Source organism: Phocoena sinus, chromosome 11 (genome assembly GCF_008692025.1).
Source record: "Phocoena sinus isolate mPhoSin1 chromosome 11, mPhoSin1.pri, whole genome shotgun sequence".
Taxonomy (NCBI): domain Eukaryota; kingdom Metazoa; phylum Chordata; class Mammalia; order Artiodactyla; family Phocoenidae; genus Phocoena; species Phocoena sinus.
Window position 1 is genome coordinate 68,422,215 of NC_045773.1, and position 21,244 is coordinate 68,443,458.

The following is a 21,244-nucleotide window of genomic DNA, read 5'->3' on the forward strand; positions in this document are numbered from 1 at the left end:
GAGCAGGGATTTGAACCCTGGTCTTTCTGGTTTCAATGCCCATAATCTTTCCACTAGACCCTATGGCTTACACAAAACTCCCTATTACCTGCACTGTGAAGCCTCCTTCAAATAAAGCTGTCTTTATAATCCCTTTCATCGATCTACCCACATGGCTTTATATGCAACACTTAAGAAAATGTCTGCTTTATTTTTACACATCACGTGACTTCTGGTAGCACATTCCTTTTGCAGGAAACAGAGTAAACGAAAAAAAAACAAAAGACCAAGATCTTCTCTTTTCATAATCCGTAACCACATAATTGTAACACTTCTATTATTTATATCTCATTGCATAATGCATCCTTTTCTGAAGGCTTTCTCTGAATCTAGCCATTTAGTAAGACACGCAAATGACCACTTTATGTAATTCATCATTAATTTTATTTGTAATTTATCTTGTTTTCTCACCAATCTAAGCTCACCCAAATTTCAGAGTAGTTTTAAATATTATACATGTATTCACTTGGGCAAAAAAATCTGTTACTGAGGACTGTCCGACTGTAGAGAATAAAAGTTCATTTCCCTGTTCCCAGTTATTGTTCCTGAGCCACTTCTGGTAAATTCCCCATTTCTCACTTCTCAAACTAAATAAAACCTATTTATGTAGAGTGGTAACATGTAGCTATTTAGCTCTGTGTTTTCTGGCAGGCACTGTTACTTAGTATCTGTTGGAGCAGGTGCAGATTATGCTCTAATTATCATGGATTATATTGTGTTTTGAAATAAATTATGATTTTATATATATATATATATATTTAATTTAAAACTTCCTGCCACTTCTCTTTTTAGGTCTTATAATGTGAGTAACCTAACAGAGGATTTAAAAGCTTTGTACAAAGTTGCTGGTGCTGATGGCAAAGGCATCACTTTTATCTTTACTGACAATGAAATAAAAGATGAGGCATTTCTAGAATATCTCAACAACCTGCTATCTTCAGGGGAGGTATGTCTCAAAAGCAGAGAAAGAGCTTGTATTTTAAAAATGTAAATCTGAATAGAAAAAGCAGGAACCCTTCAGAAGTGAGGCCTTTTAGCACACATTTTTCATTTTAGAAATGATTAATGCATAAGGTTCAATAGATTTTTTGAAGTTTCTCTGAAATTAATGCTGTTCATCTCCAGATATTTTATATGCTTTCTTCCATTTTAAATATGGTTCCTTATTTGTCTCTTCAGTCTTCAGTTGGATCCTATAATTTATTTTAGGAGAAGCAAAATTTATCTATCTATCTAATAATCAGGAGTATAGAATGGTTGAAAGAGTTCCACTAACTTTAAGTAAGTAGATGTTTGTGTCCCCACTGCTGACACCACTTATATCAGCACTTCTGTGACCACCCACATGCTGGTACTTCATTAGTAGTTTGCACAGGACTCAGCATAGTTGGACTTATGGCTAAGATTTATTACAGCCACACAGTAAGGATTCACAGCTGGATCAGTAAAGAAAAAGACACATTGGGGGAGTCTGGGGAAATCCATGTGCATACTTACTATGTTCTCACTAAAGCATCCATACAGAACGTGTTTTCTGTCCACATGAAGTGAAGTGCAGAAACACATGTGCTGTTTCTGTTTCGGGAAGCCCATATGAGACTCTGAATTCAAGGTGTTCTTGGGAGCTGGTTGTGTAAGTCATTCTCTGCCCGGCCACTACTGCCAAAATTCCAGACTCCCAGAAGGAAAGTAGATGTTCACCATCTATCCCAATGTTTGTATAAATAGTCTAGGCACAGTGGAACAACCTTATCAATTAGTAATGGAGGAGACATTCCAAAAGCCCAGCTCCCAGATGCCAGGCAAGGGCCAGCCCTGCAAGCACACCCTTCTCAAGGTCAGACCTGCCGTGTGAACTTTTCCTTTCACAGTGGTGTGTATTGATGCTTACTGGTGCATGATCTAGTTAACTACTTTGGAACCAGAGTTGAGACTGACTGTGAGTCAGAACAGAGGGCATCGCTGGACATTTAAAGAGATGATTGGAATAGTAGAGGAGATGGCTTTTTGGTAATAGCTATTTGAGCCAAAGGAAACATAATTTGCTCCTGATTGAGCTAATGAATAAAAAATTGCACTCTTGTAATCTCTGGCAAACTAGGAATTTGATTGTGGAGATGCAGGAAAAAATATGAAAAGAGCTGACATGTGAGGGGAGGGGAGGGGAAGGACCAGACTTCGGCAGTGCATTGGCTGTTGGGAACTCTTAAAATACTGAACACTCTTTTGTCTATTCCTCAAAGATCTCCAGTTTGTTTGCACGGGATGAGATGGATGAAATCACCCAAGGGCTGATATCAGTGATGAAAAGGGAGCTACCTCGCCATCCTCCCACCTTTGATAATCTGTATGAATACTTCATTTCAAGATCAAGGAAGAACTTGCATGTTGTTCTCTGCTTTTCGCCAGTGAGTTTTTATTTTATTGATGTCTGTGTAGGAGGAGTTACTTCTTTGAATGTACTCAGTTCTTTGAATGTACTTTCGCTGATGAGATGATTTGTCAGAAATGAACACTTGTTACATTGAATTAAAATCAACTCTTTACTAACACCAATCTTCACTGACCCAAATCTCATGCCAAAGTGTGAAAATTTAAAATATTCATCTTATCAGTGATTATTGCCTAGCCTACAACTTTCATTACCTAGAGACAGAGATTATTTGATTTGTAAGGGATTTGGTGATGTAGTCTTGTTCAGCTCTACCTCCAATATAGACATACCATCTAGAATGTCCCTGACGTAGGATTGAATGTCTCTGTCTCACTGTGCTGTCCAGTATAGTAACCATTAGCCATGTGTATCCATTTAAATTGTGCTCAGTTAAAATAAAGTAAAAATAAAAATCCAATTTCTCAGTCCCACTAGCTGCATTTCAAGTACTCAATAGCTACCTGTGGCTAGTGGCTACCATACTGGAAAGCACACATATAGAACATTTCCATCATCACAGAAAGTTCCATTGGGCAGCTCTGCTCTTGGGGGGAAGGGGAGGTATCTCACTAACTTATAGGGCAACTTGCTTAATTTTTAGATAGTCTGATAGCCAGAAAGGTCTTCTTTACAAACAGTGGAATTTTGTCTTTGTTTTTTCCCCTGTGATTCTTTTTTTTTTTCCATTTATTTATTTATTTTTGGCTGCGTTGGGTCTTCATTGCTACTGTGCCTGGGCTTTCTCTAGTTGTGGCGAGCGGGGGCTACTCTTCGTTGCGGTGCACAGGCTTCTCATTGCGGTGGCTTCTCTTGTTGTGGAGTGTGGGCTCTAGGCGCCCGGGCTTCCGTAGTTGTGGCACGTGGGCTCAGTTTTTGTGGCTCGCGGGCTCTAGAGTGCAGGCTCGGTAGTTGTGGCGCATGGGCTTAGTTGCTCCATGGCATGTGGATCTTCCCGGACCAGGACTCGAACCCATGTCCCCTGCATTGGCAGGCGGATTCTTAACCAGGGAAGTCCCTTCCCTGTGATTCTATTTGCCCTATAAAATGAACCTGATCCCTCTCCCACATACAGCTCTTCAGATATTTGGAGAAAGTTTTTGCAGACTCCCTAAGTCGTTCCCTTTTTAGACCAAACACCTTCCGTTTCTTCTGCTGCTCTCACGTGCCCTAGTGTCCAGGCCTTTCACGGTCCTGGTCATCTCGCTCTAGAAGAGGTCTGGTTTGTCAGTTTCCTCTTAAAAGGTAGCTCCTAGAATCGAACAGATATAGTCTTAGGACGGGGAGAGTGTGGAAATATTACTTCCTTTCATCTGGACACTTAATTTACATATTAATGCAGCCCAAGAAGGTTCCTGAAAAAAAATTTGTGGTGTCATATGCTATTGGCTCAGAATATATAAACGTCCCTCTGGCTGACTTATAATCCTTGCGTGTTTCTAATGCTTTTTTACTCTTCTGTCGATAGGTTGGTGAGAAGTTCCGTGCCCGCTCTTTGAAATTTCCTGGCTTGATATCAGGCTGCACCATGGACTGGTTCAGTCGCTGGCCGAAGGAGGCTCTGGTTGCGGTGGCCTCCTATTTCATTTCAGGCTATAGTATCGTCTGTTCTAGTGACACCAAAAGACAAGTTGTAGAAACAATGGGCCTCTTTCACGACATGGTTTCAGAGAGCTGTGAAAGTTACTTCCAAAGGTAAGTGACATTACATAAGCATGATAACTACAGAAAGACAAAGTTCACTCCAAAGAGGAATTAAATGTAACATCCAGTAAGAGACTCGTCATAGTGATTGAGCACGAAATCCCAGCTAAATCCCACTTAGATATTTTTCCTTGCTTTGATGTTCTAGTGATTACGTATAGAAACGATGATAAGTAAGCGATATTTAAAAATTAACTAGTATCCATACTTAAGTATCTCTTTCCCTCCAGACCTCAAAGTAACAGATGCTTAATAAATCATTTTATTTCATTTGCTTAATTTAATTTTTTTGGAAATGACTTAAAATAATTCATTATAAACTGTTTAAAATTAGTTTCTTATTCAAGTGCATTATTTATTTTGATTAAAGAAGTCCACTCTTCTAAAGTTTCATTATTGCCTTATGCTAAGGGAACATTTAGGTTTTGTATTTGCATCATTTAATCTTATCCATGTTGTCATGCCAAATAATTATGAAGCTAAATTTTAATTGACTGCAGAACAGTCCAGTCCCTAAAAGCAGAAATGGTGTTCATGATGTGAAAGCTGGTGTAGGCAGTTCAAGAATATAGCATTTTTTCCCAAAGTGTGATAGTCACTGTGTACTATTGCTCTGAATAAAGATGGGCCACCCTGGGTCTCTAGAACAGTGGGCTTCTTCCTTAGGGTTAATGCACAGGCTTTAGGGAGTGCAGAACCTCCCAGAAAGACTAGGCCTATTTTTCTGCATAGAGAGTCTGGGTAACACTTTAATTGATTTTCCAGGGGGACGGGGGTTCCTATCTCACAAGTTTGTTTATCCTGTATCATTTTCTTTATTTAAATCCATACTTGGACCATCCTCTTAAATAATTCTAGATCATCTCCCAGATTCTCTTGGTAAATCCGTGTGTATTAATCCTCTCCATTGGGAAGATTTTCTTTCTACTTAACTTGAACTCCACCCCTACTACCATCAACTGTGGAGCTACAAAGACCTACATCTTTATTTTTTTTAATTTCAGTGTATTTTCCAAAGTTTTCATATCCTCTTAGGCTGTAGAAGTTTATTCTGAAAGCAGTATTTATATAATGCTTTAAAAATAGTCATATGTATGCCAAAGTCCGTAAAAATTTTTTTAATGTTAAAAATCTTCAGAACTCCAAAAGTGAAATTTTAATATAGAATAAATTTGATTTAATATAAAAATATAATTTTATAGTATGTGAAGATCTCTTCTTTGACTTGAGTTTCTCCTGTATAAAATTGTTACTTTTATTTATTTCTATTGTTAAATGTAATTATTATACTAAAGCCCATAGAGAGTTGAATGTTTGAATCGAGTCTGCCTGATTGCAAGGTCTATCCAGCGATTTAGGGGAGAGATCGGTTTTCACCTTTGTAAGCCTGGGTTTCTAGCAGAGAAGAGGTGTGTAGCAAATACCAGGTGAATGAAAACGGATCTCAGCACAAGTTCATTTCAACCACTTATCCCTACTACTTGTACAGAATTTTAAAGCTTACAAAGTGTGTTTACATAAGCTGCTTTATTTTTGGATTTTCACAAAATTCTGGGAGGTGTAGGGCAGTGATTCTTTTCTCAGTTTTCCAGATGAGGAAACAGAAGCCCAGAACGGGCATAGGTTCAAGTCAAAACATCAGTTAGAGATTTAGTGTTCTTTCCGCCTCACCTCTAGGTTTCCATTCACAATTCCTGCCCTCTTGCTAGTGAATCACTCTCCAGAATTACACTGATTTCACAGTGAGAAGAGCGTCTCTATTGACATTTTAGGAGAGTATGTCAGAATGATAGAGGTGAAGATCCTTTTTCTTTTCTGCTTTCAGATACCGCCGAAGAGCACACGTGACTCCCAAGTCTTACCTCTCATTTATAAATGGTTATAAAAACATTTATGCTGAAAAGGTGAAATATATTAATGAACAAGCTGAACGTATGAATATTGGTAAGTGGAACAGAATCTTATCTTTTAGGGCTTGTCTGATAGGGATCCCAATATTTTGTTTGGTGGAAATTGTTGTATTTGAGAACAAAATATTGATTTTCTTGTTAGTAATATATTATTTTGAGGGATACCCTTATGGGTCTTTTGACCTGTCAAGAAACTCTGGGCAGACAAAAATCTAAACAGAGGTGGGCTGTTTTTTTTGTTTTATTTTGTTTTTTTTAATGGATGTTAACTAAATTTATTGAGGTGATCATTTTGCAATACATACATATATCAAATCATTATCATGTCCACCTTAAACTAATATCATGTTACATGATAATTAAAAAAAAAAGAATCTATACTCAGCCATAAAAAAGAACGAAATAATGCCTTTTGCAGCAACATGGATGGACCTAGAGACTATTACACAAAGTGAAGCAAGTCAGACAGAGAAAGAAAGATATCATATGGTATCACTTACATGTGGAATCTAAAAAATGATACAAATGAACCTATTTACAAAACAGAAACAGACTCACAGATTTAGAAAACAAAACTACGGTCACCAAAGGGGAAAGAGATGGAGGGGAGGGATAAATTAGGAGGTTGAGATTAACATATACACACTACTAGATATAAAATAATCAACAAGGACCTACTGTATATAGCACAGGGAACTCTACTCAATAACCTTTATGGGAAAAGAATCTGCAAAAGAAGAGGTATATGTATTACTAAATCACTTTGCTGTACTACTGAAACTAGCACAACACTATAAATCAACTATACTCCAATATAAAATAAAAATTTAAAAAAAAAGGAATCTGTTCTGTTCGTATATACCATGTATGTGACCTCTGTGTGCACACATATACAAATGACACTGACTGTAAAGTAGTAAAACTAATTTCACCAGCTATAAGGGAAGACAGTTCTCTATATTATAGCTAACACATTTTATTTATAGCTGCTGTGATAGAGGTGGGCTGTTTTTCTTCCAGAACCATTTTATTCAACTCCTTCAACTTTGGGTCCACCCTGTTGGTCAGCGAGTCACCATAGTCGCTGAGTTGCTGCTTACAGATGGGGAAAAGTCCGCCCTTGGGAACACCACGATTTCAGTTTTTGGTTTCATTACAATTTCCCTCAATTTGTGTAAACTTTGCCATGTTAATGCTTCTCAAATTTCTAACAAAGAAAAAGACAAAACAGAAACAAAAATGAACAAATAAAAACAAAAAGAGAGTTTACGTGAGCAATGATTTTATGAGTGTCTAGTATATGTAGCATAAGCAGGAAAAGTGTAAATGGGGACCGATTTTATGTCCAGAAAGCATTTGGCCCAAATAATCCAAAACACCTTAGTGCTGTCTTTTCACGTCTTCACAGAACGTGGTCACAAAGCATAAAGGTCTGTGAAGTTATGGTGATGATAAGAACCCTATGAGAGAAACTTTCTTCTGTTGTCTTTCTAAATGCTCACCTTCTTGAAGCTTGTCTATATGATGCTCTAGACTCAGGGGTGTGCTGAAGCTACTTGCACTGGCTCATGAGAACTGATGGTTAAATTAGGAATTTTATGATCTGGTTGCTAACACAGCCTTTATTAAAAATTAATTAACTTACAATTAAATTAGTTATGTTAAAAGTGAGGGCAATAAATACTCAAACCTCATTACTTCTTAGCTATTTTTACTTTAATTTACTCTTATTAATGTTCTTGAGGAACATTATTATTTCTATTCTATCTGTGTGGTAGAAATATTATATAATGGTGTGTTACTGAGAACCTCTTGGTAGCTTGAAATCAGACATGGTGGGAGTATTTACACCACAGAAACTGGAAACCATACAAATGAGTGCCCTCACCCCAGACTCTGATGCTAAATGCTTACCAACACCACTCCATCTAGAGCCCAGTCGGAATGTGAGAAATTTAGTTAACCAGTTATTTTTCACTGGAGCACTGAGATTCTCAGAGCCTGTTGCAGAAGTTTTAGCGGTTATTTTCATTTTTATAGCAGAGAACCACAAAGAACGTTAATATATTATCTGTCTCATTTGCCATGTCAGCTGCAATATGATTCAAAGGCAAAAAAAAATGATAGTTACAAAGCCAATGAAAGCATAAGTTTGTCAAATAAGTTCCCTGGCTAAATTCAGCTTACTCATTATAGCAATGTGACTTTCCCTTAAATGTAACTAGATGATATTCTTCAGTCAGAGCTATTTTCTTCATTTCCTGATGAAGCTCTCAGAAATATGGTCAGTATCATTGCTCCTAAAATATGTATATTTTTAAAGCATTTTGTCCATAGTTATTTTGTGTTTGTTATAGTGCAAATTATGGTGCCTTGTAAGTAGTAAATACTGAATAAATGTTTGATGAGGGGGTAGTCATATACTCAGTGTATATGTGTGTATTTGTAAAGGTCTTGATAAGCTGATGGAGGCAAGTGAATCTGTTGCAAAACTCTCCCAAGATCTTGCAGTCAAGGAGAAGGAGTTGGCAGTGGCATCTGTAAAAGCAGATGAAGTGAGTTGGCATTTATTTTATCACTACTGTGAGGAATATTTTTCCATATTAAAAAAAAAGCATTGTTTAAAAACGTTATGAAAAAGTAAACAGGGTATAAGCCTACAGACTATTTCTGGTGAGATAATGTTTACAAAGACCATTAGACATTTTTGTTTAACTTATACCAAGTCTTACCTAAACTATAATATCCTCTACTTGGTCTAAGACTATTTTTCCTCCCCTGGTTCTGTCTGTCTCTCTTGTTTTCTGTCCTGTTTAGGAAGTTTCTGCTTGACTGCAAGTTATATTTGGTCTTCTCTTTAAGTTCCCTGCATGCTCTAGGTTTCTGGGATAACCCAAGTCCCATCTGAAGTTTGTGTCGAGGAAGGAAAAGGATAAAAAGAAGCGTTGGTTGAGTTTGTTTGTTTGTTTAAAGATACCCTTCCCAAGTTGATAGGGATATATGTGTGGCTGCTCCTTTATCTACAACTCCTCCCCCCAGTCTCAGACCGCTTTCAGCTTCCACTCACTGAGGGTCAGTTAAGAATGGATACTTAAGTCTTGACCCTTAGCCAGTTACTGAAATGAGAGAGATAGCATAGGAGAGACATTTAGGATATGACACATGGTAGACACTTAGCACCCTGACGTATGGTAGGCACTCAATAAATATTAGCTATTTTTTTGTTATTACATGAGGCTTAATAGGACTCCTGACTTTATTCTATTGCACTGACGTTAAATAGTTTTAAATTTCTAGAAATTACATAGAATAGAAATATCATTTTTCTGAAAGCTTAAGATATTTATTTATATAGTTCTTGCCTCAAAGAAGCTTAGGAAATAGAAGACTGCAAGACTGCTCAAAGGAGTTACTTTAATACACCTTAAAATATAGACAACTTAGATGGGGAATAAATTTGCTCTTACTCTTGTTTTACATTATATTGAATAAATATTCTCTCACTGCTCAGATCTGTAAATTGTGCTGGAAAGGTTTCTAATATTTACCCTCATATGTTTCCTCAATTTAACAGGTATTAGCAGAAGTCACAGTAAGTGCTCAGGCTTCAGCCAAAGTAAAAAATGAAGTGCAGGAAGTAAAAGACAAAGCCCAAAAAATAGTGGATGAAATTGATAGTGAAAAAGTAGTAGCTGAGACCAAGCTCGAGGCGGCTAGACCTGCACTGGAAGAAGCAGAAGCAGCCCTGAATGTGAGCAGTGCATTGTTCTCTCTCGCCACACAAGTCCTAGCAGGCACCATGTTTTGTTACATGAAATTAACTGTGGAATTTTTGTAATCAGAAAACTGAATTGAATTCTTAATGTGATTTAGAATTTCTGAGTCTTGAAACAAATGTTTCTGTTGATTACATTTCCTAAGTTCTACCTTTTATAAGTCTTTACTTCCCATAACTGATTTTCATTCTCAAATCAGCTCTCCATGAGAACCGAGGAATAATGCTAGTGATTATTGGCTTAAACTGTAGCCTAAAGGGACTCAGATTCTTTAGAGAGCCTTCTCAGTTCCTTCAGCATCCCAACTAGCCTATGTCTTGCAGCCTTCAACCTTTTGAAAAATCCCCTTGTGGTTCCCATTGCTCTTAGGATTAAAGTCCCGAGCTAGGTATCCACAGCTGTGAGGCAAGAAGATCTCCATTTGCCTCTCATGACCACATGATAGATGATCTGGAGTAAAATTTACTTAACTCTCTTGGGTCTCAGTCAGGATTCTAATTCTTCATTGATCCTTGAAGGATCAATGTAAGCATTAAAAGTAATGAATAGTTTGCTGGGCACATAGGAAGTACTCAATAAATATTAGTGCTACTGCTGTGATAACCTGGCTTCTGTCTACCCCTTCAATTTTATCTCTTGTCATTTTGTCCCTGCACACAGTATGATCCAGCCATACAGAAACAGCTACAGGCTTCTGCAGTAATCTTGGTCTGTTACCTTTAAAGGGTCTCTCCCTCTGCCAGGAATGCTTTCTATTTTTCCTAACTTTCACTAACTAGTAAGAGTCAGTCTTCAAGACCAAGCTCAGATCTCACCCCTTCCAGAAAGTTTTCAATTCTTCTGGACCTCCTTTGTTTTCCTGTAACTCCTATACTTCTAACATGGCAAATAAACATAGTTTAGGGTAATTGTGTTTTCTCTCTCTTTTCCTTGGAGGATTCTGAGGACAGGGCTGTTTTTGGTGTGCTTTTGTTTTATACGGGAGAATGCTTGTAGTTGTTAAATAAATGAATAGATTTAGAATCATCATTTAATAAAATCATGACAATGACCAGGACACATTCTCCCCCCTAACTCCTTTTGTGGGTCCTATGATAACACACAAGAGACTGATCACTGGAGTTTTTTATTGATCATATGATGTCCCAGTCCTTCTTGACTTGAATGTCAAGTAATATCTTATTTCAAACCCAGCTCACAGATAGAAACTTCCAAAAATATTTTTATGAGCCATATGTTACAATAACTTTTCTTGTCTTCTTCGAATTCCTCTCCCTTCCATAGACAGGGCAGCCCTCAAAATGAAAACTGAAGGTGAGGTTTCTGATATTCAGGACCTTGCCCCTCTTTTAATATCCATATAATATAGATTCTGTGCTTTGAAGATGCAGATTATCTAAATGTTACACATTAATGATGGTTGTTACTAACAGAGGTCTGGGGTGGTGGGCAATGAATGGTAGTGATATACTAAAGCAATTCATTGAGGGCTACGGGGGAAAAAATGAAAACAGAGAAACAGAAAGCCCAATTTAAACAATGAAAGAGCCATTATCTTGGAATGCAAACCCTTGAGGAGATAATGTCAGGGATTGGGGAGAAAATATGTTTTAAAGTTTTCCACTTTAATTATTTAAAAGTATGAGATTTCCACATGACTAGGAATACTACTTAACAAAAAATATTCTGATCCCTAACCCTAAATACAGACTATCAAGCCAAATGATATTGCCACAGTCAGGAAACTTGCAAAGCCCCCTCATCTTATTATGAGAATCATGGACTGTGTTCTGTTACTATTTCAAAAGAAAATTGACCCTGTCACTATGGATCCAGAAAAACCTTGCTGCAAGCCATCATGGGGAGAGTCATTAAAAGTAAGTAAAATCTATCTCTGTAAGTCCTATGGGGTGTACCAGGTGTCCACATCCCAGGATACTCAATATAGACCAGACACACTGGCAGACAATAATCAGTCATTGTGTACTGAAGAGTTTTTCTTAAACTGCATCTCCAAAAATGTAAGTGGGGAAAGATTTTAAAGCTGAATGCCCTCTTTTTATAAAATCTGTCCAGAACCTGTAGGTAGTATTGACATAGTCTTGATGTCATCCCAACCCAGTCTCCAAAGGGGGGTTTGTGTGGTTGGGGGCATTTAGATGCACTCACTAGATGGGAAACTTACATTGTTTTTCTTCTTTACTCTTCACTATGGAAACAGGAAGACAACCTGCAATTTACAGCTTTCGGTTGACTACTCCCATAGTCTTGATTTGTATGTTCAGAGCAAATCAATTATTACTTCTTTGAAAAAAATTCAGTTTAGAAGTACATACTAACTCAGGAAGAAAGTACACATTTTCTTCCAGAGCTTACAGGCTGTAATACTATTTTTCAGTTGATGAGTGCGACGGGATTCCTGTGGAGCCTTCAGCAGTTCCCCAAGGACACAATAAATGAAGAGACTGTTGAGTTACTACAGCCATATTTTAACATGGATGATTACACTTTTGAAAGTGCCAAAAAAGTCTGTGGGAATGTGGCTGGTCTGCTGTCTTGGACACTTGCTATGGCAACATTTTATGGTGTCAACAGAGAAGTGTTGCCTCTGAAGGTAAACGTTTCCCTTCTTCTCCCAGTAAATCAATTCTTAATAAAATCATTCATCGTTATTGCTGCCATTAAAAGACAAAGCATAATGTAGTCTAATAAAGGTAGGTTTCTCTGTTACCAAATTTTTCTTTTTCTCTGTATGTCCCCTCACAAGTTCTCATTCTTTTTATATCTGTTACAGGTTTCTTGGCCTTGCAGACAAGAAACCAAAATCAACTTGTTAACTTAAACTAGAAGTGAACTTATTGGGAATAATAATTGAGCTATCATGAAAGAAAACTGGCTTTAAAGTTTGGAGATTAGGTTTGGGGACTGAATTTGATTACGATATTCCAAACAAAATTTATGAAAATTAAGATCAACACCTAGAAATGTTTTAAATTTCAAAGACAGGAAGAGAACCTTATAGGCGTCTAAGAAACAAAGTTTAAAAGGTTGCTTACAAAAGAGTAGAGATCAGGATGTGCACAGACTTGCCACAACCCTAAATACTAGAAAATAATGGAAAACATATGCAGAGTACTGAGGAGGAAATTACTGGGGTCCAAGAATTCAGTCGCTGGCCAAGCTGCCCTTAATGGGAACAAAAGACAAAAAGACATTCTTAAGGATGCGATTTAAGTGTTGAGGGATAAACACACACTCTCTCTGTCTCTTTCACACACACACACACACACACACACACACACACACACACACACAAACACACACCCCATCTATACTGGGCCAGATTGTCCTTTATGTCTGAGAGAACAGAAATACATTCTCAGGAGTGCAAAGGATTCATAAAATATATCACCCAGACACACACTACCCCCAATCCCCGCCCCCCAGCCTGTCCCATAAAGCTAAAAGTGTTGAAAGTGGTTGCTCTTTCCACTTTGTTGAAAGTGGCATGGAAAGTGGTGAGCGGGTGGGTGGCAGAGGGTTACTGTTTTCTAATAAGCCTTGTAGAAATGGCTGCCTCTTTAAATTCTGCACATAGGTAGCTTTGAGAAAATTTAAAGTTTTAACAAAGGGAAATGATGAGCAAATATAGCAAACACACCCAAACAAAAAGATACCAAGAGAGAAATGTTACTATAAATGTAGAATTCAAGAAAAAATAAGCACTTAGAAGAACAGTTATTTTTATTGATAAAAATTATGATCCACAGTGAGACTTAATTGTAATAATGCTTTATGCGATAAATAAAATAGCGTCGTTACATAAGGCAAAATCCATTAATAGTTTAAGTGGAGTTTTTTAACAAAAAAGAAAATCCTGTAATTTGATATTGTGGCATATGCTATCAATCCACAACAGGTCTGGTAGGCAGAGGGCCAGCTTTAGAAGGGACCATGCTTGGCTTAATGCTCTGTTATCACCCTCTTAATTTTTAAACAAGGGGTTCTGCATTTTCATTTTGCACTTTTATGTAGCCAGTCCTGAGTAGGCATAAATTAATAATTATATAGAGATTTTGCACTATATTATTTTTAAAGTTGAATAGCTACATTGAACTTTCTTCATATGAACAAAGAATATCAAATTATTTCCAGTGTCCAAGAAACATTTATAAAAATTGATGATATTCAATTCTAGAAGAAGACTTTGATTCAATTCCCAAAAGCAAAAATTTCTGAGACCTCATTCTCTGACTATAACAATAAAAATAAAATGCTTATTTTTTTTTAAAAAAGCTAGTCATTTCTATTTAGAAAATGATGACAAAAAGCTAGTTACCAAAGCTTTTGTGATGCGGCCAAAATGCTACCTTCTCAGCCTTTAAGTGAATCAAAGAAACTAAACACTCCAGTATATATATACTCATTTATAAGCATACACACACACAGAGACAATTTAGGGAAAGTAGAAAGAGCTAATAAAAATAACATTAAAAATTAGAAAAAAGTAGTAAAATTAAAGAATTGGTGCTTTGCAAAAAATATATATATATGAGATATGTAATGAATATAAAAGATAAATCCATATAATTACAGATTATAGATTTAAATAATTAAAAAGCAGAATCTAAAGTTATTTGTAAATATATTAGAAAATCTAAATGAACTTAAAATTTCCTGAGAAAAATAGCTAATTTCAAAAAAACAAATATTGAGAAAGAAAATAAGAAAGTTACAAAGGAACTTCAACCCCAGAAGGCTCTAGGGCTATATTACTTTACTGATTAATTACTTTAAATTTATAAGAAACATAAGTATCATGCTATAGGACTTAGAGAAAGAGGAAAAACTACTGTTATAGTAATTTCACTTCAAAAAATCTTTACCAAGAAAACAATCCTAAATGTTTACATACCCAATAGTATTCATCACAGCATTATTTATAATAGTTAAAAATGGGCAGAAGACTTCCCAGGTGGCGCAGTGGTTAAGAACCCATCTGCCAATGAAAGGGACCTGGGTTCGAGCCCTGGTCCGGGAAGATCCCACATACCGTGGAGCAACTAAGCCCATGTGCCACAACTACTGAACCTGCGTACTGCAACTACTGAAGCCCACATGCCTAGAGCCTGTGCTCTGCAACAAGAGAAGCCACCACAGTGAGAAGTCCATGCACCACAACGAGGAGTAGCCCCCGCTCGCTGCAACTAGAGAAAGCCCACATGCAGCAACGAAGACCCAACGCAACCAAAAATAAATTAAAAATAATAATAACATAAAAATGGGGAGTAGGGGAGAAAGATATGTCTAAAAGTAAGGCAAAAGTTAAGTAAATTATGATATATCCAAATTGTGGGATATTATGCAGCCATATAACTAATGTTCATGAAAAAGTGTTTAAGGATGTGAGGAAATTATATTACTCTAAGTGAAAAAAAAAATCAAAATGCTAGTTATCCACTTCTTGACACAATACTCACAGACTCTTTCTGGGTAAAATCATGAGTAATTTTTTTTTCTCCTTCCCATTCATTTCTGCGATTTCCATATTGAACATTAATAATTAAAAGGAAAAAAATGAACTTTAATGAAATTTCTCTGCTTCCCCAGGTGAAGACAACGAAACAGATGACTTCCAAATAGGGCAAAAATTATGTAGTAACTTATGCTATTATTTACCAATTAAAAGCACGAATGTTTTGTAGCACTAATACACCTCTACACTAATCACATCTTCTTCCTTTTAAGGCTAACTTGGCCAAGCAGGAGGGCCGTTTAGCAGTTGCCAACGCTGAACTGGGGAAGGCCCAGGCACTGCTGGATGAGAAGCAAGCTGAGCTGGATAAAGTGCAAGCCAAATTTGATGCTGCAATGAATGAGAAAATGGTGAGATTAAATACACAGAAATTACTAATAAGACGTACTGAAATGTTACACAAGTATGTGTTGTGTTTAGAAATCCAGCAAATGTTTACACTGAAAAAATATTTACCTGAACGCCCTTGCTCACTGGCTATGTCTGCTTATTTTGGATCTTCAACACTCCACATTCTTTTTTTCTGTTTTTAGTAATTATTTTCTATAAGAAGAAGCTGTGATGTCATACCTAAGAGTCTTGACTTTGGAGTCAGAAAACTAGGTTTGATATCCAGTTCAGTCACTTATGAATTGTGCAGTTGGGGGTGATTGACGAACTTTATCTGTTAAATACAGATAAAGCTACAACCTTATGGTATAGGTTGTAAGCAGTGGTGGTCTGGTAAACGTTCAACAATCAGCTTGTCAGGGTGGAGGCTAGGGGGAGAAGAAGGCCTTGATTTGCAGTGTTTGCTGATTTCTGTGGTCTAGGTACCCCCTGCCACTGTCCATTTTAAGCCGTCAATGTGACAAGACGACGCATGTATGGGAAAAGGTGCAGCATGCCATTATATACTATTTCCACCATGCAGATGCAATGAACTTAACCTCAAGAGTATAGATAATATGAAAATGTAGTAAATAACTAGGAATTGATGAATTTTGATTATTTATTACCTTTAACATAAATTTATGTAATTTAGTTGTGAGCTATGTAATTTAATTTAATACTGTAATTTAAATTTTAATAATGGCTGTGTTTAACACCAGCTCACAAATTTTCTGAAAAGTGTAACAACTGACTCTTTTGAGCTGATACAAGCTGGCTTCAGCATACTACTGTCGTGTAGGATTTTTCTGGGGAAAAAAAATCCTTTGTAAACTGCAAAGAACTCAAAATTATTATTAAATCCAAGAAAAAGGTATATTTACTGTTTTGAGAATATTTAATAGAAATGCTATTTAAGTTATGTGATTTGGATTCTCTCTTACAAAATGGCTCTTCTTGAAATTTCGTAAGGTAAAATAACTATATTATGAATGATTTACAAGAATTTAATATGTAAAATTTTACTGACACTATATTTTTAGATTATATTTATTTTGCAAAGTAAGAAATTCCTCCATGTATTTTTATGTGTGAATATAATGGATGTTTGATCAAGCAATTTAAGCAGCTCTTTGAGACATTCTCCATTTATGAATGCAGGATTTGCTTAATGATGCTGACATGTGCCGGAAAAAGATGCAGGCAGCTTCCGCCCTCATCGATGGATTGAGTGGAGAAAAAGTCCGATGGACTCAGCAAAGCAAAGAGTTCAAAGCTCAGATTAATAGGTATAAAATTTGGTCTTTGATATAATTGCTTTCCTTCTTAGTCATCACCCCAAAGGCCACCTCTTTGTGGCATGGGGGAACATAAAGTCTCATTCCTTGAAGTGCTTTTCTCTGTTTCCATATCCCCATCTCAGAATCCCATCATCTAAGAAAGTGCTTAGAGCTTGAGTTCCACACTCTCAGTAAAATGGAGAAGGAAGAAAACTTGGTGAAACATTTTTAACCTCAATTTTGGTTCAACAGTGTGGGCTTTCAGTGTGAGAATGCTTCTAATATTGTCTGGATTTGCCAGAACAATCTAGTTACTGGTTCCAGTTCTATACTGTTCACCTCAAGGATTTTGAAAGTGTGGATCAACAGTTTGTTCTAAATGGAAAGGTATCTTGGGCTGGTGTCTTCTGAAAACCGAAAGAGAGGGAATGAGAGGGGCTTAGGAGAATGGCAAAAAAAAAAAGAGGATGAAGAAGAAGTAGTGGTTAAATCAAGATTCAGTCTGAACAAGACTAGGGCATGGGATGGGAAAAGGATGCTTTCCTCATCTGGAAGTCAAGCTTCAGGACCTGTAGGCTTCAGAAAGGAGCCATCTTTCTTGCTCCCCGACTTACTCCAAATGAGGCCACCCCTACCCCATTTTGAGCCTTTAGGCTCCTTTTTGCATGGTCTCTCCATGTCTGGATGCCAAGTGTTAAGCTGGGAGCAAAGAAGGACTTCATCTAGTAACAAAACTGCCTGGTGGCCTTTCAAACTCCTTACTGGGAGAACTTAAAATGTGTTAGTGATTCACTTTGTTTTTTCTTAACAGACTTGTAGGTGATATTCTGCTGTGCACTGGATTCCTTTCCTATCTTGGTCCTTTCAATCAGATATTTAGGAACTATTTGCTTAAAGATCAATGGGAGGCAGAGTTGAAAGCACGGAAGATTCCTTTCACTGAAAATCTGAATCTTATTTCAATGTTGGTGGATCCTCCAACAGTAAGTGTTACTTTCTTTACAGCATTATTTGAATTTCATTTCCTACTCACTAAGAAATTAAGGTACACCTAATTTGTTCTTTTTGCATTTAATTGAAAAGATTGTTTTGAAAATGCTAAAGTGTTATAAACTTTTTTTTCTTTGTGATACCAAAGTTCCTTTGCATTTTAAGAAATCTTGCTTTCAAATTAATACCGGTTGCACTGCTATGAGTGAAAAGATCATTTGTGAGTGACAGGCTTGCTAATACTGAGCTCTTCTAATAACCCTTCATTATTTACACCAGTCCTATTAAATCACATTTTCTTACAAACATTCTAGGAAAATGTAGGTGTTAGCTGGACGTAAGTACTGGTATTAACTTTCTTTTCATCATTAACCATCTTTTTATAATGTCCACCAGTATAATATAATAGCATGATCTGACATCACTGGGTAAATGCATGCACTGCTGTACTAACCTTCCTTGCTGGGAATTTGACGCCACTGTCAATTTTTAGTATACCTTACAGAGCTCCTGTGGTATGAAATGCTTTCCGGGCAATCTGTATTCATGAGCTGCTTTTTGATTTGTAAATATGTTCCCCAGTTGAAGTTTCCCTAGGAAAGCCAAACTATTAATTTCAAGTTACCGCTATTTAAAAGTCAAAAAATAATCTTTTTCAATTCAAACAGTGTTCAACTGGTCCTTACAGGGAAGAGTAATGTATTGGAGACGCACTGGGCACAGGTGAGGTGAAGTGGGCCAGGATATTCTTTGTCGATTGTGGCCTTTGGTGGAGCTGGGATAATTTAACGAAGGTGGAGGCCGGTTGGCTCTTTGGATCTTGGATGATTTTGTTGACCACGTGGAGCCAGACTGACAGTTCCCTCTTGATTTTGAAAGGAAATATTAAGAAAAACATCATTAATGAGTTCCTACCAATATAATATTTCATCTCCCCTAATGTCTCTGCCTCCAGCTATGCAATGTCCCTTCCCCCATGTAAGCAGAACCAGAGGGCAGGAAGGGGAAGTTTCAGAGACTTAACCCTTAGGGCTTACCTACTCTGAGGTCTCAGAATATTCATTACCTCCGCCACCTCCAGCCCATCTGGATCCCACCACCCGCCCACTCTCACCATATTTCAAGTCCCTGCTGTTCTCTGAATGTTCAGCAACCATGCTTCAGAATCCCCAAATCAGGTTTAATATGCAATCAATTTACAATATTTCCTCATAAGTATGAAAACACAATATAAAGGACTAAACCTAGTCTTGGGTTACTAGAGAAAGGATTTATTAGATGATAAATCTGTTTCTTTAAATTTGATGTTGTTTGGTTCACATTTACGAGTTTGGTTTTTTTTCTAGGTACTTGTTCCATAGTCTCAATGGGAAAAATATGTCCAAATTTTAAATTCTTTTATATCGTGGCACTGTTAATCACTAACAAAAGCCTTCCTGTGTTCCTCTGAATGGCCACATCCATTTCCTGTTATTCAGATTGGTGAGTGGGGGCTGCAGGGATTACCAGGAGATGACCTCTCCATTCAGAACGGCATCATTGTGACAAAGGCCACCAGATACCCACTCCTCATAGACCCACAAACTCAAGGCAAAACTTGGATTAAATCAAAGGAAAAAGAAAATGACTTGCAGGTATGTACCATTTGGTGCATGGGAAAGTAATCTTGAAATCATGCGTTTTCCCACAATTTCAGTTGAATCTGTCAGTCATAAAGTTGTCATCTCTATGATGGTAATTGTTTGCTACTTTACACCCTTGAGTTTTGTAACAGTGTTTTGGGACAAATGCTCTGATTATTTTCTCTTTTGTGCTCTCTCTTGATCTCACTCTCCTTCTCTCTCTGTCCATTTTTCTGGCTCAATTTGCTATTGCCAGTGTTGGATGTGGCCTTTATTCTGGGCCTTGAGTTTGGGCTTATAAGAAAATGACAAAAATAAGACTTGTGATTCCTCAGTTTAAGGCCATTTGCTCCAACCTAGCTTAGCCACTTGGTAGTACCACATAGCACGCTAGAGTCCAGTATGGGAGTTGGATTCTACCAAGGTGTTAATCCTAAGGTAGAGGTAAACAAAGGCAGGACTCCAACATTCCTGGCTCCTTGGGAGATCTTGTTACATTGATGTTTCAATTCAGTATTACAATATGGACTATTCGTTGTTTCCTCGACACTGTTCCCAGTTCCAAGCCTTCTGGATGCATAGTTTTGCTTGTACTATGTCTGCTAACCAGAATGTCTTCTCCACCCAACTGCCCACTTTGCTTACATCCCAGATAAAAATCTTAAACATTATTCAAAGTCCACATCCAATGCTACTTTTACCCAAACTTGCCTGAGTCCCCAGCTTAATATAGCCTGTCCTGACTCCTCACACATCTTGTATTTCTGTTATGGACTAGGAGCCTGCCTTAAATTATTGTTCTTTGGACGTTTGTCTTTTATCTCTAATGTACCATAAATTTTTTGTTAGCAAGGCTTATGGTTTTACACCATCTTTATATTTTCTGTGCAGCTCTTTATATAGGGTAGTAATTCTGATATTTATTGAATTAAATGAATTAATCAAGGTGTGTCATCATTACAGGAAAACAAACAAACCCAGAAAAATCGTGTGGTCATCTTGATAAATGCAGAAGAAGCAGTTGGTAAAACTTAAAAACTTAACAGCAATTCATGATAAAACTTCCAGCAAACTAAGATTAGGAGAGATCTTCCTTAATCAGATAAAGAGTATTTACAAAAAGCCTACAAGAAACACCATATTTAATGGTGAAACATTGAAAGATTTCCTTCTGAGATCAGGGCTTTGCAGGCACGTGAACACTGTCTAGCACTCTGGATCACCTCAAGATACTCCCACCTCATTAAGACTCCAGTCTGTGTTTACTTAGAAAACCCAGAAAAGTCCTGGGAAGTGAGCATAAGTGGAAGGGAAGAGTTAAGGGAAAGGGAGTCGATGAGAACGCAGTTCCTGAGGAGCTGTAGACACAGAAGTGCATGAGTGGCGTTCCTGCTCCTGAACCCAGCTCCCTGGATCCAGCTCAGCTATAACTTGTCCCTTGTTCCCTTCCTCACTCCTCCTGTCTCCCTTGGCTGTTGATCTCCCTGCTCATCTTATTCTTATTTTTCCTGATTGTGTCTTTATCTCTCCATTTCGGCATTAAACTCATTGATAGCCTTCAGTCATGTCCTTCCTGAGGCAACCCTG

General features: G+C 37.3%; 1 protein-coding gene across 1 annotated transcript in view; it reads left to right on the forward strand.

Moving 5' to 3' along the window:
- The window catches only part of DNAH8 (dynein axonemal heavy chain 8), a 323,349-nt gene that overhangs the window by 193,128 nt on the left and 108,977 nt on the right, over window positions 1–21,244 (forward strand). The window contains exons 63-74 of the mRNA XM_032647945.1: window positions 832–985; window positions 2,283–2,447; window positions 3,939–4,165; window positions 6,000–6,118; window positions 8,536–8,639; window positions 9,659–9,835; window positions 11,570–11,737; window positions 12,259–12,474; window positions 15,609–15,746; window positions 16,927–17,054; window positions 17,857–18,028; window positions 19,514–19,669. Of these exons, the coding sequence (XP_032503836.1) occupies window positions 832–985; window positions 2,283–2,447; window positions 3,939–4,165; window positions 6,000–6,118; window positions 8,536–8,639; window positions 9,659–9,835; window positions 11,570–11,737; window positions 12,259–12,474; window positions 15,609–15,746; window positions 16,927–17,054; window positions 17,857–18,028; window positions 19,514–19,669 (1,924 nt within the window). The remainder of the gene's footprint in view (window positions 1–831; window positions 986–2,282; window positions 2,448–3,938; window positions 4,166–5,999; window positions 6,119–8,535; window positions 8,640–9,658; window positions 9,836–11,569; window positions 11,738–12,258; window positions 12,475–15,608; window positions 15,747–16,926; window positions 17,055–17,856; window positions 18,029–19,513; window positions 19,670–21,244) is intronic.